Below are 15,459 nucleotides of genomic sequence, written 5' to 3'. Positions count from 1 at the left end.
CTTTGGGATATCAACCTAGAAAATAAAGAGATCAAAATGAAAAAAAGTCAGAATGTAAGCTGTGCTTTCATTCTTCAGTGTTTTTTAATGACTATGTATATTTTGAATAATTGCCCAACGCAGAGGGGCTATGCTCTGTGCTCCCCTAATTCATGGTTGCGGAGAAGCCATCCTCCTGGGCTTCTTTAACTTTTGCTTGGGAATCAACAGCTCCTGATTCTGGGACTCCCAAAACAGTTTAAAGCCATCTTTCGTGCCCCACTCACCCCAGGTTACACCTTCTGTTCTGTGTTCTTTCCGAGACATCCACCACAGAATCTACTTTCTATTCCCAGCTCTGTAAGAAGTGACCTGGTGAAATCTCTCAGGTCACCACATCTGTAAATTAAGGGCAATTATATCTGCATCCTAAATTAGTAGGCCTTGCTCAGCGAAGTGCACTAAGTTATCAACACCAGTCAGCAGATGACTGAAGACTAGAATGCCTGGTCTCCTCATGGTTTTCAATCCAGTATTCCTTCCCCTATACTCAAGTGGCAGTTAGCTGCTGCTGTGTCCTGTCTGGAGCTCAAGCTATATAATGTGGGGCCAGAGATCTTCAGTGCAGATGAAGATCATGCTCTCCAAATATAGAACATTCAGAGTTTTTAGCAGCAGCTACCTCTAAAAAGTTCTACTGAGCATGTGCAAATGGCAAAGTTACAAGCAACTGGAAACAGAGGTTAATAATGCAAAGTGTTGGGCAACCTTAATTATGTGCCACTATCTGCTCCACCTATAATTAGCATAGTTAGGGTCAACACTCCTGATCTGCTATTCCATCTAGCCGATATTAATTGAATATATTAAAAACTAACAAACCTGGAATTTTTCCACACTCAAACAAAATCAACCTTGGTTTCTTTCCTTCAAAGATAGCTGAGGGGAGCCAGAAATCCTGTTTAAAGAACTTTATCCTGCTTCCATTAAAGTAAATGGCAAAATTTCCATTGATTTCACTAGGACTATGATAGGGTCCATAGTTAACAGTAGAATTTTGTTTGTTGACATGTTTGACAAAGAAGTTACTCTCCAAAGCAGTTGCAAATTGATAAGGCCTGGTCTACACTAGGCGTTTATGTCGAAGTTAGCGCCGTTAAATCGAATTAACCCTGCACCCGTCCACACTGCGATGCTATTTAGTTCGACATAGAGGTCTCTTTAATTCGACTTCTGTACTCCTCCCCGACGAGGGGAGTAGCGCTAAATTCGACATGGCCATGTCGAATTAGGCTAGGTGTGGATGGAAATCGACGCTAATAGCTCCGGGAGCTATCCCACAGTGCACCACTCTGTTGACGCTCTGGACAGCAGTGCGAGCTCGGATGCTCTGACCAGCCACACAGGAAAAGCCCCGGGAAAATTTGAATTTGAATTCCTTTTCCTGTCTGGCCAGTTTGAATCTCATTTCCTGTCTGGACATCGTAGCGAGCACAGCAGCACTGGCAACGATGCAGAGCTCTCCAGCAGTGATGGCCGTGCAGTCTGGGAATAGAAAGAGAGCCCCAGCATGGACTGATCGTGAAGTCTTGGATCTCATCGCTGTGTGGGGCGATGAGTCCGTGCTTTCCGAGCTGCGATCCAAAAGAAGGAATGCAAAGATCTACGAGAAGATCTCAAAAGACATGGCAGAGAGAGGATACAGCCGGGATGCAACGCAGTGCCGCGTGAAAATCAAGGAGCTGAGACAAGGCTACCAGAAGACCAAAGAGGCAAACGGACGCTCCGGATCCCATCCCCAGACATCCCGTTTCTACGAGGCACTGCATTCCATCCTCGGTGCTGCCGCCACCACTATCCCACCAGTGACCGTGGACTCTGAGGATGGGATACTGTCCACGGCCGGTTCCTCGGACATGTTAGGGGACGGGGAAGATGAGGAAGGAGATGAGGAGGGCGAGGCAGTCGGCAGCTCTCACAACGCTGATTTCCCCGACAGCCAGGATCTCTTCATCACCCTTACAGAGATCCCCTACGAAGCGTCCCCAGCCGTTACCCCGGACACAGAATCTGGTGAAGGATCAGCCAGTAAGTGTTGTAAACATCTAAACATTTATTTTTAACAAAACAGGAATATTAACAATTAAAAGAATGAGTTGTTCATGATTAGTGTGCCCTAGGCGCTTAACGGTTTAGTAAGGGGCAGTGCAAGTTTTGAAAAGAAATCTAGCAATGTCCGGTTTTCAGTGATTGTCCTGCACAAGCCGCTCTACTGTTTATTCCCTGCTACTGCAGCTACAGTAAAATGCGGTCTATGTGTCCGGGGATAGAGCAGTAATCCTCCTGGGACATCTCGATGAAGCTCTCCTGGAGGTAACTTGAAAGCCGTTGCATGAGGTTCTTGGGGAGAGCGGCCTTATTGGGTCCTCCGAAGTACGACACGTTGCCGCGCCACGAGATTATCAAGTACTCGGGGATCATTGCTCTGCACAGCAGGGTGGCATATGGCCCTGGTCTTTGGAGGCTTTCCCGGAGCATTCTCTCTTTGTCGCTCTCGGAGATCCTCATCAGGGTGATGTCGGCCATGGTGACCTGCTTTTAATTAGGTAGGGGAATGTTAGTGTTGGGACTGCTTTCCCGTTCCTTTACAGAACTGTAACCGCTGGTTTGCAGCCACGCGGTGGAGGCGGGAGAGGGGCAGCCAAAAGGGATCGTTCCCGGGGACAGCCGCGAGGGGGTGGGACAGGGGCAGAGTTCCCGCTTGCCGGATTGCTGGCAGCAGGGACTGACATTGATTTAAATGTGAAATGAGGCCAGTGGTAATATAAAAGTTTTAAACTGCCACAAGTGTACGGCTTACCATGTCTGCCTGCAACAGAAATTCCGTTGTGCTGCCTCGCTTCTCAAATGTGCTGTTCAAGACCCCAGGCACTGAATGCGAAGGCCGAGAATTCGACCTTGTGCTGAGTGCGCATGTGAAAGGTGCTGTGCATGGTCTTGTTCACAGAGAAAGACTATGTTCTTTGTTCACAACTACATTTATCTTTCTGAGGAATTCACTCCCTTTTTCCCATTTCCACAGCCCCGTCTGCGACTGTCTCACAACCTAGCCTGGAATCACACTCCCAGAGGCTAGCGCGGATTAGGCGTAGGAAGAAGAGGACACGGGAGGACATGTTCTCTGAGCTTATGGCCTCTTCCCAAGCCCAGGCAGCACAGCAGACCCAGTGGCGGGAGAACTTGACCCGAATGCACCAAGCCAACATGGATCGGGAGGAGAGGTGGCGGCAGGAAGACCAGCAGGCGACTCTAACGCTGCTTGGACTACTGAGGGAGCAAACTGACACGCTCCGGCGCCTTGTGGATGTTCTGCAGGAACGGAGGCAGGAGGACAGAGCCCCGCTGCAGTCCATCTCTAACCGCCCTCCCCCGCCACCAAGTCCCATACCCACCTCACCCAAAGTGCAAAGAAGGAGAGGCGGCAGAGTCCCTGCTAAGTCTCACTCCACCCCTGCAGAGAGCTCTAGTAGCAGAAGGCTCTCATTTCCCAAAATTTGAAAAGTTCTTTCCTTCCCGCCTGACACAAGCCCCCGTCCAAGTTTCACCTCCCAATGCCATGTGTAGTTGATAATAAAAAATTCGTTTCTGTTAACTACTGTTTCAATCATGTTCTTTTGGAGGAGGAGGGGAAAGGGGGTTGGTAATTGGACAGGACAGTCTCCTTTGGCAGGGTACATAGTCGGGGGCAGGCACAGCAGCAGGGCACATACACAGTGCAGTGATGCAGTGACTAGTTGCCCCGGTTAGTCTGGGAGGTTGTTTTGATGTAATGTTGGGGTGGGTTGCTCTGTGACTTTGTGGCGGGGGAGGGCAGTTACAGATCTTAAGCGCCAGTCCTTAGGCAGGATCACAGAGCCACACAGCATGGGATCTGTAACCGTCCTCCCCCTGCCACAAAGTCAAATAGACCCCCCATACACACAGTCCCGATCAGGAGGGTTGACAGGCTCCGTTGAAACAAGCATCCCACCGCAGCGGAGCCTGTCAATCCTTGAGTTTAGAAGCTGCATTCGCATCACAACACTACACCCGCCCCGCACCACAGTCTGCGTCCCAGTTTTAAAAAATTCCCGCGAAAACAGTATTAAAGAAAACGGTGTGCTTTAACAAAGTAGAACTATTTTTATTTCGACACGTGTGTTGGAGGGGGGGTGAAGGGGGTATGTAACTGGATAGGATAGTCAACATTACCTGGGTAAAGAAACGGGGGCAGGTTTAGCTTCTCAGTACACAAACTATAAAGTCACAGGTTACCCTGCTCACTCAGGAACTTTGCTTTCAAAGCCTCCCGGATGCACAGCGCTTCCCGCTGGTCTCTTCTAATCGCCCGGCTGTCTGGCTGTGAGTAATCACCAGCCAGGCTATTTTCCTCAACCTCCCACCCCGCCATAAAGGTCTCCCCCTTGCTCTCACAGAGATTGTGGAGCACACAGCAAGCTGCTATAACAATGGGGATATTGGTTTCGCTGAGATCACAGCGAGTCAGTAAGCTTCTCCATCTCCCCTTGAGACGGCCAAAAGCACACTCCACCACCATTCTGCACTTGCTCAGCCGGTAGTTGAAGAGTTCTTTTTCAGTGTCCAGGGCGCCAGTATAGGGCTTCATGAGCCAGGGCATTAGCGGGTAGGCTGGGTCCCCGAGGATGACTATAGGCATCTCCACATCCCCAACAGTTATTTTGTGGTCCGGGAAGTAAATACCTTGTTGCAGCCGTCTAAACAGACCAGAGTTCCTGAAAACACGAGCGTCATGAACCTTGCCCGGCCATCCCACGTAGATGTTGGTAAAACGTCCCCTGTGGTCCACCAGTGCCTGCAGCACCATGGAAAAGTATCCCTTTCGGTTAATGTACTGGGTGGCCTGGTGGTCCGGTGCCAGGATAGGGATGTGAGTTCCATCTATGGCCCCACCGCAGTTTGGGAATCCCATCGCTGCGAAGCCATCTATGATCGCCTCCACGTTTCCCAGGGTCACTACCTTTGGCAGCAGTACATCAACGATTGCCTTCGCTACTTGCATCACAACAACCCCCACAGTAGATTTGCCCACCCCAAACTGGTTCGCGACTGACCGGTAGCTGTCTGGCGTTGCAAGCTTCCAGAGGGCTATGGCCACTCGCTTCTGTACACTCAGTGCAGCTCGCAACCGGGTGTCACTGCGCTTCAGGGCAGGGGACAGCAACTCACAAAGTTCCAGGAAAGTTCCCTTCCGCATGCGAAAGTTTCGCAGCCACTGGGATTCATCCCAGACCTGCAGCACTATGCGGTCCCACCACTCAGTGCTTGTTTCCCGTGCCCAGAATCGCCGTTCCACGGCATCAACATGACCCATTGCCACTGTGATGTCCTCGGCGCTGGGTCGCCTGCTTTCTGACAGGTCTGTGCTACTCTCAGACTTCAGGACATCACCGCGGTGCCGTAGCCTCCTCGCCTGACTTTTCTGCATCTGCCTCAGGGAAACCTTTATGATAAGCTGCGAGACGTTGAGAGCGGCCACAACTGCAGCGATGGTCGCAGCGGGCTCCATGCTCGGAGTACAGTGGCGTCCGCGCTGTCAATGACTGGAAAAGCGCGCGAACTGTTTTCCCGCCGGCGCTTTCAGGGAGGGAGGGCGGGAGTGATGGACGGATGACGACAGTTTCCCAAAAGCACCCTTGACTCATTTTGTTACCCAGAAGGCATTGCCGGCTACACCCAGAATTCCAATGGGCAGAGGGGACTGCGGGAACTGTGGGATAGCTGACCACAGTGCACCGCTTCGAATGTCGACGCTATCACCGTTAGTGTGGACGCACAAAGTCGAATTACTGTCCTTAGTGTGGACACACACGTTCGACTTTGCAATATCGATTACAAAAATTCGATGCAAGTAAAATCGAACTACTCTCGTAGTGTAGACAAGGCCTAAGAGAAGCAAGACCTGAAGAGAAGATCTGTGTGTCTTTGCAATAATGGTTACATACACTGTGAAGTTAAACGAGCATGGATGCTTCCAGTAACATTAAAACCATTCTGGCTATCTCTTAACACCAGCAGCTGTTGCTCTGAAAGGTAGAGGGGATGAAGTTAGTGCAGAGAGATGCAGATTCACTACGCTGGAAACAAGTATTTTTATCAACAAAAAAAGTACAGCATGAAAAGTGCTATCCAACCTATGTGCCTTGACCTGGAGGAACCACTAATTCTGACCTTGACTTCTCTGCTGAGACTATCAGATCATTTCAGACAATTCACCTAACAGACATCAGATAGCAACGGCTTTTAGCTGATACTGACCAGATCTGAACGGGGTAGTGCATGTGGTAAATGTACCCTGTACCAGAACCACTGTTCCCTCTAAGCTATGCGCATGTGTGTGTGTGTGCGCGCGCATACACGCAGATCCTAAGCCCCGCACACACACACGGCGAAACACCACGTGCACGAAAAATGAAATACTATATCGGAGCCAGGCCGAAATATCATTTACGGGTGACTTTTGACATTGTTCGCAACTACGGCCAGGCATTTTGACTTATCGCACATACTTGAGTTTGTATACAGCCAAATGAACAGACTATGAGGAGATGCATGGGTCCCAAACATCCCAACGTGATCAAAGTGCCACGTTCGAAATGCTGATGGTCAGGACACACGCATCTCCTTGTAGTCTGTTCATTTGGCTGTGTACAAACTGAAGTATGTGCGAATAAGTCAAAATGCCTGGCCGAAGTTGCTAAGGAACTGCAAAGATTTCCCAGAAATGAATAAAGGTAAGTGTTGTTTTTGGGGTTGAAATCTTTCAAAGGCATTGGACTTCATACATTTACTCGTGATGTTTTACCATTTTCCTGCATTTTTTTGCTATGCACAAACTTCCGATATCCTGATCTGAACGATCTCTCGTTTGCCCTTTTGTCGAGTCACGCTGTTAAGCGCATTGAAATAGTAGCCATATAATAAAAGTATTAATTTTAAATAAACCAAACTGGTAAAAAAAAAAATCAATCCCAAAAATGTCACTGTCTAGAGGTCTAAAGCGTAAAAGAACAGCGACTTCATTTAAATCTGGATGACTGGATGAGACTATAGAGATGGTTACACCGAAGTCACAGTGTAATGCTTGTTAAACTTCGTGAAATATTCACATATGAGGACAACGGAGTGGTTTGTGTATATTGTCGAGATGCCAGAGCTTCGGGAGAATTTTCAACAGGAAGAATATGGAACGATTAATGGAAATTGGATTTCTTAAAGCGTCATCTGTCAAGTAAGTCTCATATAGATGGTGTAATAAGACTTAGAAACAAAAACCCTTCCTTACGGAGTGGATTGCTTAGCATGATTTTTGAAAGTCCAGCTGAAAAGCAGAGGAGGCAAATTAATCTTGAATGCAAGTGCTCAAACCCAGAAGAAATCAAGGTACTTATTGACAGTGTGTTGTTGGCTATTAAAATGAACAGCTCGATGCTTTCTGTTCAGGATATTAATGACCATATGGAAAAGTATTTGCGCATACCAGTGAGCTGGAGAAGTAAAAATTATGCTTTCGAATTTCTTGAAATTATCAACTGCATTGTCCAAAATGACCTCATGCATGAAATAGCATCGGCAATGTTTCATACTCTAGCTGTTGATGAAAGCACTGATATATCCATTAACAGATACTTGATACTCTACTTTAAATATAGATCCATAAATTCTGCAGACTATAAAACTTCATTTGGTGGACTATTATGATTGCAAGAATGTGATGCTGTTTCAATAGTGTCTGCAATCAAAGAGTTTTATAAAAAACACCAACCTGATTTAATGAAAATGGTGATGTTCACATCTGATGGTGCCTCCGTGATGTTGGGCAAACTCAATGGCGTGGTGGCTCAGCTGAAACGTGATATTCCATACTTAGTCCAGCAACATTGCGTTGCACACTGGGAAGACTTGGGGATTTCCGATGCATGGAAAGAGGTCAAGCTGATAAGAGACATCAAAACCTTAATGAGAACTGTCTACATCGTGTTCTGTCGGTCATCCAGGAGAAAATGCAAATTTCAGGAAATAGTGGATGCTTCTGAATGTGAGTCAGAGGCCTTCGGGCCACTCAATGAAGTGCGCTGGTTATCTAGGCACTTTGCACTTCGAGCAATTATTTGCAACTATAATCCTCTTCTGGAATATTTTGAGCAAGACAAAGATACTGATCCAGTTTCTAAATACTGCCACGGAAAAGCTGAATACCATGGAATACCGAATAACATTAGAAGTTTTGAATGATGTTTTGTCGGAGCTGGCTTCACTATCCATGCTGCTCCAGAAACAGGGCCTTACACCTCTTGAAGCATTTCACCTTGCCCGAGGTAAACTGAACAAGATCAGAAGACAGTACCTTGGAGATTCAGTTTTATGGAGTGACAAAGTTAAGGCTCTCTTAGATATGAGCACTCAAGAAAATAATGAAATTGATACCAATTCCAAAATAACTTTCATAAAACATCTTGTGTGCACATTTGGCAGACAGGTTTCCAGAGGATGAAGTCCAGGAGTGGTCAGCTTTTGATTGTGCAGCAGTAGTTAAGTGTGAATTCCAAAATTGAAGTCATCAGGTCAAATCCCTATGTTCAAAATACAAAGACTTTTTTGCTGAAGAGATTGTTATAGTCAGTCAGTACAATGACTTCAAGTTTGCAGTAGCTGAAAGAATCAAAAGCCAATTGGTTTTAAGTTTCCCAGATATGATGACATTTGCTCACCAGAACGAACAGTTTCAGGATCTTGCAAAGTTGATGGATATTGGAGGAACATTCCTAGCAGTAAGTGCAGAATGTGAGTGTGGCTTTAGCTTAATGAACAATCTAAAAAAAAAAAAAAAAACCACACTACAGAATTGTTTACAAGTAGATTATTTGGACATGCTGATGTGTATTAAGAGTTACCAGCTGGATGGAGGACTGATAGATCTGGACAGAGTTTATACTGAATGGGCAAATGAAAAAGATTGCAGGGAAAAACAGTAAGATTAGTTTAGCAGTCTGATATTTCTATCAATAAGGAAATTAAAATGCATTTGTAATTACATATCTTATTCTTGGCTGATAATCATTTATTGATTTTTTTAGGAAAATTTTAAATTTAAAACACAAACTCTTGTTTTTCTTTTATTACTTATGATGTCTATCTGAAAACCCATATAAATTGACATAATGGCATACTTAAATTGTCTTTATTATATGTTTATCAAAATCTTTTTGGACATGTGTACAGAATGAAAGGTGAAAGTGGACACCAATGGGCAGAATGGACTGATAATGATCATGATTAATATGTGCTTGATATATGCTCGTGATTGTCTATAAAAAAAGATCATAAAGCATAATGCTTAAAACTAACTTCTGCTTCATGAAGAATGGTTAAATTTCCTTTTTCTAAGTATTTAAAAATGACATTTATAAAATAACGGTGTAAATTAAAACTTTTTAAATGTATAAGCATTTTACTCGCTTGGGCGCATTTGCCTCATGGTGCACAAATTTGAACTTTGCTTCAAAAATTTGCACAGAAGAAATTTTTTGCATACATGGTCTGCCAAAAATTAGAGGGAAATTGACCAGAACCCTAAACTATTCACTCTCTAATAAAAGCACTTTAAACAAAAATAAACATTTTAGATGAGTTTGAGTCAAATAAAGGTAACACAAATAGGTCAGAGGTTCTCAAACTGTGGTCCACAGAGGGGCTCCATTCAGGTGGTCCACAGATAGTTCCCTGTAAGGTGCACGGCTCGGTGGCCACACACGAGACAGGCGTGGCTCCACTCATTAGGTGCCTGAACCCTGGAGAAGATGCACATATAAGGTGAGGTGGTGGCCTCGGGGGGAAGAGGGGACAGGTGGGAGGGGGCAGTGGGGTGAGAAGAGGTGGTGGGGAGAATTTGGGACATGCAGGGCTGTGGCGACCTGAAAAAAAAAAAAAGAGGCGACTTTCCCCAACTCGGTGGCTGCCATGGCGGGGGAGAGAGGGCACATCCATCACATTAAAAAAGGTACTGCTATTAAAATGAGTTGTGTGCTTTTATTTGTAGAACAAACAAAACAAAAAACACGTTAATTAACAGTACAAACAACATTTGGAAAGATCATTAAGTGGTCCACCGAGACCCTCAGCAATTTTCAAGTGGTCCTCAAAAAAAAAAAAAAAAAAAAAAGTTTGAAAACCAATGAAGTAGGTAAACTAATTCTAAGTTTTGGTCCACAGGCAAATCTGAGTAGTTACCACATTAATTAAAGCATACGACATTTACCTTTAATAAAATTGAGTTGTTGTGGCAACTAATATGGTTTTATCAGCCGCTAATGAAATGAAGCAAAATTGTCAGATATTTGGTATTGTTGATTACATATATGACATGGGTGCATTCTACTCCAGCTAAAAGGCTACTTGCAGTAGCATTATGGGCATAGTAATTAGGGTATATTCTGAACAAGGAGAACAGTAAAATAGTTACCTAAAATTTCTCATTTCTGAGTCTCTACACTATTGACCGTCCTATGCAATGTGAAAATTTCAAAGTGACTTGTTGTGTAAGTAACTAGCTCAACATGTGCTAACTAGTTATGCTAAACTATCTGTTCGACCTTGCATTTAGCTGTGACATTCTGAGTACCATTCCCAGACCTGAGGAAGCTCGAAAGCGCATCTTTCACCAATGTATTACCTCACCCACCTTCTCTCTCTCCCTTTCAGTGCAACAAGCTTTTCAGAAGACTACAACTCTGTGCACATGTAATTTAAAAAGATAAATAATTCTCGGAGGCATCTTTAAAATTCTTTACTTTGACTTAAATTATCACACTGGTGCCTTATAGCTTTCATCTATAAACTGCTCTGCTTCTAGCTAAAATGTTGGAACAAGGAGGGGGGCAGCATCAGGCAACTTCCTGATTCTGGGCCCCTCATCTTGATTTCATGAACTCCTAAGAGAATAAGTTTCACATAAGACTTTTCTTTAGTGAAGCAGCAAGATCACTGCATCAGGAACAAAGTTCACTGTTACCAAAACTTCACTATCCTTTAGTAACTTTGGGGCCTGGGGTTAAGGACACCCCTGGATGAATTGGAAAATTGTGTCTATATGGTTTTACCATCCCAGAGCTAACCTGTCCATTAATAGTAAAGCTGCCTAGGTAAGCACTGAGATATATATCTGCAATTAATAAAAGCTACCTCTGTTAGTAGCAAAGCTTTTGAAATATAAATTACAATACAGCATGAAATAAGTTAAATTTAATTGTACAGAGGCCACCAACGTTGTCCTTTTTATAACAGAAAGCCTCCTGACAGCCATAATATTTTTTCAATGAGCATTGCTCAATAAATGCTCAAGCCTTGAAGCTTTTAAATGTATTACAGTGATTATATCATTAAGACACTTCAATAGAACATCGAGAAACAATTTTCCTCCATGCTAACTGCAAGTAACAGTAACCAAAAAAGTTGAATAAATGCACATTGTATCTAAAATATTTGCAGTATCTAGGTTTATAAACTCCTCCAAGTAAAACTAGCAAAAACCTATAAAACATTTAAAAAAAAAAAAAAAAAAACCACCACCAAAGCAGGCAAAAGTAATAAATATTTAGTTTAAATTTTATGAGAAATATGCCAAGAAAGCACAATTTTAAGTTATAGTGAATAGAGACTAATAATAAATATTTGGAAGAAATAATGTTGCCATCTACTGTAGTTAACAGCTCAGAATGTATTCGGCTCCATGCATGCTGCTGCTCCTGAAAGCCACATTGTTATAAACCATTGAATATATTGCCTTTGTTCGTTTAGGTAAGGCACAAATAAAATTGTGATGACAGTTGAAGACACCATCCTTGAAGTAGTCTACCTAATAAATTTGGAAAAAGAGAATGAGGAGGGAAGGGAGAGAAGAAAAAGAAAAGTCTAGCTGTATAAGATTTTCTTTGTTGCTTGCTTGTTAAGAAATCCTTCTGGTACAACTGAGGGGATTATGAATTCACATGTGAATTTATCCCCTATTAAACTTTTAGTAAAAGGGTCAGTTAGCAGGAATGATAAAGCTCAGGCACGGCAGTCACATGCTGGCAGAGCATCTGTGGCTAGCTCTAGCCAGGCATATCACTGTTTTGTAGCTTTAAAATAAAATAGAAAAAAAGATGTATCCCAGTCTCTCTAGTCTAGAACGAGACATGATCCAGCATAGTTCAAGGTATAATTTCATTGTAGACAAAGGGAGCATGGTTTATTGTATTCACCAAAAGCAGTGCCCCAAACAACATACCCTGTGATGAACCTTAGCTACAGAACACCCCACTGCCAAGGTCTTTTATTACTCTTCTTGGAACTTCTGCAGTTTTCACTGCTTGACAGTACACTTTTTTCCATCACTCTGAGTAGCCTCCTTTTGTTATCTTAGCTTCTGTGCACTACTCATGGAATTATAACAACCACCAGAAGATATTGGAGAAGTATCCCCACTCAAAGAGCTTGCCAATGCCTAGGGCCAGAACGGATTTTCTATATGACATCAGAAAGGATTATTTTTCTCCAACCGTGCCCAAGGCATAGAAATCATAGCGCATTCAGAGAAATACAACGTTCAGAGTCAAAGTGATAAATTTTGACAACCTGAACTATTTGTCACGGTGTCAGAGTGGTTCCCGACTGTGTGCCAACCAGGGCAGATTGTCAAAAAGCAGGGCAGACACCCCGAACCGGTGGTATACTCTATAATTAGATTTCACCAACCCAGTAACAAACTGGAACTCCCAAAGTACTACAATAGTATCATCATGGAGTCACAGACAGACTCCATAGACACTCCAGTCTATCTTGCCACCCAAGCAAGCTGGATTACGTGATAAATGGTTGCTTACTCAAAAAAAAAATCAGGTTGCTTCCAGTCCCAAGAGACCAGTCACTTATCCAGACCAATTTGTACCATAGATCTCAAACCAAAAACAATGCTAGTAACCCATTTAGTAATAAACTTACTAAAGGTTTATTAACTAGAAAAAGAAATGAAAAAGTTAAAGTTAAAGTAGACAACATATACACACACACAAGTGAGTTCAGTCTATAATTTCAAAAGGTGACAGATGGAGTAATCTGTCAGCACTGGATATTTTTTCAGGGTTAATCCATGCCCAGCAGCATGGGGATCTCTGTGCTTATGTCCAGGAATCTTTGCCCCTCAGAATCCAGACAGCAGAAAAAAGAGATTTGGTTTCTCTTTGTCAGGGATATTTATCCCCTCCACTCCAAAGTCAAAAACAGATGGGATGAGTTCATGGGTAGGTCTCTCCTTCCTGGAGAGAGATCGGGTATGTCTATACTACTCCCTGGATTGGCGGGCAGCGATCAATCTAGTGGGGGTCGATTTATCACCTCTAGTCTAGATACGATAAATGGTCCCCTGGGAACTCTGCCGTCGACTCCTATACTCCACTGCCGCGAGAGGCGCAGGCGGAGTCGACGGGGGAGCGGCAGCAGTTGACTCACTGCAGTGAAGACACCACGGTGAGTGGATCTAAGTAGGTCAACTTCAGCTACGTTATTCACGTAGCTGAAGTTGCTTAACTTAGATTGACGCCCCACCCCCAGTGTAGACCAGGCCTTAGGAATGCAGTCAACAGTGCCTCTGTCCTTTGATGCTACACAGTACCTCATTTGCCTTCAGTGGGCCATTCTTATATGCAGGGCAAGCATTTTATCTTAATTAATGCTCCTTGTCCTGTGTGGTGAGTTGCACAATTACAGAGGTTTACAATGCAAACACTCAATATAACTTTATACCAGAAGCAACAGAGATAAGTGAGATTAATACATGCAGCGTCCTAACAAGCATTTTATAAAGTCTAAACACATTCTTATCAACTGAACATATAACATTTATTTTGATAATACTAACCCAAAGGTAAGCAAGACTGATTTTAGCTATTCCTTTGTAAATGTTCAGTAAGGCCTGGGCATGAGCTAGCACCTGGTCTGCCAGCTTCACACTAATTTGGAAAAGTTGTCTCAAACAACTTTTCCAAGGACAACTGCAAGGTAATTTAGAGGTGCAATCCCTTTGATCTCTTCTCACTACAGCCATAGGAGGACCAAAATGCCATGTTTCCACAGCAGGTTATGAAGAAATTGGACTCAATAGCTCTGTGGTAGCATGGGATAAGGTAAGATAGCATGGATAATCGCTGACTTGCTACTGGCCTATCTTTATTGCTCTATGCTGCTCAGATCAGTGGAGCAGTTCTGGTTAGTTCAAGTTGCAATTGGCAGTTCCATTCCTCGGCCTCGTGCACATATGGTTTACACAGGGTGTTCTTTCATTTCCAGAATTTCACTACTAGTACACTATCCCCCACACAAATCTTGCAATAAATCACAGCTCAAAAACATGTTCTATGAACATACCAATGAGGCAAATGAAGACAAAGTTATATGGAAAAAATTTGGTCTCTAGAAAATATTTTACTTTGATTCTATAACTGATCTGTGACCGAGGACCCATGAGTCCTACATGGGCCTATCACAACATGGGGTGTACTTCATCCAGTGCACTAAATGCCCCAATAGCAACTAGGCAGGTGAAACCAGACAGACAATCACTATGCTCTCAAATGAACTCACACAGGAAAAAGATAAAGACAAACATACCTATCACCTGTCTAAGCCATCACTTTATATCTGACTTATCAGTCCTCATCCTCAAAGGAAACTGCACAACATTTTCAAAAGACCAAGTTTGGGAGCTTAAATTCATAACTTTGCTAGACACTAAAAAATAATGGACTGAATAGAGACACTATTCTAATAAACCATTAATTCAATCTATAACCCACAAATACCCTTCCACACTGTCTCTCCCCCACCCCCTTCCTCCTTTCTTTCCTCCCTATAACTGCAGGGATATTAATGGGCCATTTCACCTTGAAATATGCATTAACCATTTATGCTAAACAAACTGTTCCACCTTGTATTTAGTGGTGACCCTCTGAATATGTTTCTATGACCTAAAGAAGAGCTCTGTGTAAGCTTAAAAGCTCACCGCTCTCACCAACAGAAGTTGGTACAATAAAATATATTACCTCATCCAACTTGTGTCTGTGACAGAGGGTCAATCTAAGTAACCTCAGATATTTTACTCAAAGAGGAGCTTAAGAGCAACCAAATAAATTACAGAGATATTGGAGCGACACTAGTCCCAGTTCAAAAGTGATGGGTTGTTTCCAACAATCATTAATAAAAATTGCATATTTTAAAAAAATAGAACATACAAGTATTTTGGAACAGAGGTTAGAGTGTTTTGGGGCCAAAATGAGCAAGTAGTTTGGAATTAACAACTTACTCAGTAACTCTGAGTTCTGCTCTCAGAATATCCACAAGCATATTACCATTTCCTTAAAATTGAGT

General features: G+C 43.4%; 2 protein-coding genes across 5 annotated transcripts in view; one reads left to right on the top strand and one right to left on the bottom strand.

The window, feature by feature from the left end:
• Positions 1-15,459, bottom strand: part of LRMDA (leucine rich melanocyte differentiation associated) — a 936,738-nt gene that overhangs the window by 861,650 nt on the left and 59,629 nt on the right. The window lies entirely within an intron of this gene.
• On the top strand, positions 1,096-3,746 carry LOC135972711 (uncharacterized). The gene is made up of 2 exons (XM_065551695.1): positions 1,096-2,067; positions 3,062-3,746. Exons 1-2 carry the CDS (start codon positions 1,491-1,493, stop codon positions 3,535-3,537), a joined length of 1,053 nt encoding a protein of 350 aa, XP_065407767.1. The 5' UTR covers positions 1,096-1,490; the 3' UTR covers positions 3,538-3,746.

This window comes from Chrysemys picta, chromosome 7 (assembly GCF_011386835.1).
Source record: "Chrysemys picta bellii isolate R12L10 chromosome 7, ASM1138683v2, whole genome shotgun sequence".
Lineage (NCBI taxonomy): Eukaryota > Metazoa > Chordata > Testudines > Emydidae > Chrysemys > Chrysemys picta.
This window is presented reverse-complemented; position numbering and strand designations above follow the sequence as displayed.

Excerpts from the sequence above, each read along its gene's own strand:
- LOC135972711 (XM_065551695.1), top strand. The coding sequence starts at position 1,491 with ATGCAGAGCTCTCCAGCAGTGATGGCCGTGCAGTCTGGGAATAGAAAG. Across the intron at positions 2,068-3,061 it reads ATCTGGTGAAGGATCAGCCA|CCCCGTCTGCGACTGTCTCA; the intron begins GTAAGTGTTGTA and ends CCATTTCCACAG.